This window comes from Temnothorax americanus, unplaced genomic scaffold (genome assembly GCF_048541705.1).
Source record: "Temnothorax americanus isolate GAGA-0224 unplaced genomic scaffold, ASM4854170v1 Scaffold35, whole genome shotgun sequence".
Classification (NCBI taxonomy): domain Eukaryota; kingdom Metazoa; phylum Arthropoda; class Insecta; order Hymenoptera; family Formicidae; genus Temnothorax; species Temnothorax americanus.
This window is the reverse complement of record NW_027509496.1, coordinates 65586-67500: the sequence shown is the minus strand read 5'-3', so window position 1 is coordinate 67500 and position 1915 is coordinate 65586. Positions and strand designations below refer to the sequence as shown.

Below are 1915 nucleotides of genomic sequence, written 5' to 3'. Positions count from 1 at the left end.
CAATACAAGATGCGGAAAATACTGAAACAATAGAACAAGACGTGCACATGATAACTGAGGAAGATAATGGAAATATAGAAAATGCTGAAAATATACCACCACATAATAATATAGAGAAACGAAGAAAAGTTAATACAAAAATAAAGAATACAACAGGAGGTAACTTATATAATAAAAATAATCTTACATATTAATATATGCAAAATTACTAATACATCTAAGGACCAGTTTTATCAACGTCGGTTAACTGTAACCTTCGGTTAAACTTACTCTTCGCGTCTATTTCTAATATCCATTTCTATCAACGCAGGTTAATTTTAATCTTGGTTTAACCTACCTGTCATCTTTTCCTAGTTCTAAAAGTTAGAAAAAGATAGAAAGTAAGTTAAACCGAGATTAAAGTTATTCTACATTGGTAGAAATCGGCATAAGGGAACAGTTAGAAAAAGATAAAGAGTGAGTTTAACCGAAGGTTACAGTTAATCAACGTTGGTGTAATTGGCCCTGATACATCTTAATAATAAATTTTTTCATAGAATATTTACTTTAAAATTATAGGAAACTCAATGCAAAAAATATCATATAACATGTTAGAACTACAAGAAGTAAAAGTAAAACTAAAAGAAAAGGAAGTAAAACTTAAGAAAAAGGCATTAAAAGTACAAAAGAATATTTTATCCGAACTAATAGAGATAAAAGCAGCTTTAAAATCATGGGCTGCAACTGAGACTATAATATGAAAAATAGATTCCAAAATATTAATACAAATAAGAACTTAATTAACATTAAATATTTTTTTGCATAGTTTAGTTTACACAGTTTAAACACGTTCATATAGTTTATGCACGAAAAAATATTAATTTTATATTTGATTTTCTTTATTTTATAATTTTTATTTTATTTTGTTTGTTTGAGTTACGTGATACATAAATAAAACTGTGATACTTCTTTCTGTAATACATGAGTATTTCTTTATGTAATACATAAAATATAAAATAAAATTAAGTTTTTTATGCAAAATATCTTTGAATTATTGTTTCTCGCACTATATTTCCTCTTACACGCATATTTCCATAGATATTGTCTTCTACTTCAATATCATCCTCTTCAATCTGTTCTCTATATATTTCACCATCTGCAATGTTATAATGTTTGGCAATATTATGCAGTACACAAGCCGCATTTACTATAAGTGCTGAAATAAAGATAATAAATTTCTACAGTAATTTTAAACATATTTTTTATATATCTATATAAAATACAAATTACATTACCTGCAAATTCTGGAGAATAATGTAAACCTCTTTCTTTACGTAAGCATCTCCAACGCCCTTTCAATACTCCTATTGTTCTCTCCACGCAACATCGTGCTGTAGCATGAGCATCTGTGTATAACGCACCTGGAGACCTTGGTGGTTGATTTAATTTTGGAGTCATTAAATATGGTAACAATGGATAGCCAGAATCTCCTAAAACAGAAAGCATAAGTTCAAAAATTAAAAATACTAACATCAATTTTAATAAAATATAAAGTTCAGATTTATAGAAAATTATTTAAAACATATATATATATATATATATATATATATATATATATTATAAGAGCCTCACCTAACAACCATAAATTTCTTCTTCCATTTTCATACTGGTTTAACATGTGTCTTGATAACCGAGACGAACTCCATACTCTGGCATCGTGTGTCCGACCTCCATGATTCGCCACTACTGCTAATATTCTGCCATTATAATCACTAACCTAAAGTATAACATAAAGTATAACTTAATAAGAAATGCTTTTAATATTTATATTTATATCTCAAGTAAAGAATATCGGGTTTTGCTCTGTCCTCTATTACATAAGAGATATACAAATCTTTCCAATTATCAAATTACATTGTCACGGCCCTGTATGTTA

The 1915-nt window shown here is 27.6% G+C and overlaps 1 protein-coding gene across 1 annotated transcript in view; it reads left to right on the top strand.

Moving 5' to 3' along the window:
* The window catches only part of LOC143901672 (uncharacterized), a 3341-nt gene extending 2384 nt beyond the window's left edge, over positions 1 to 957 (top strand). Inside the window, exons 3-4 of the mRNA XM_077414108.1 lie at positions 1 to 159; positions 559 to 957. The exon at positions 1 to 159 is cut by the window's left edge and continues 208 nt beyond it. Coding sequence (XP_077270234.1) covers positions 1 to 159; positions 559 to 740 — 341 coding nt within the window. The 3' untranslated portion in view covers positions 741 to 957. The remainder of the gene's footprint in view (positions 160 to 558) is intronic.
* Positions 958 to 1915: the final 958 nt, after the last annotated feature.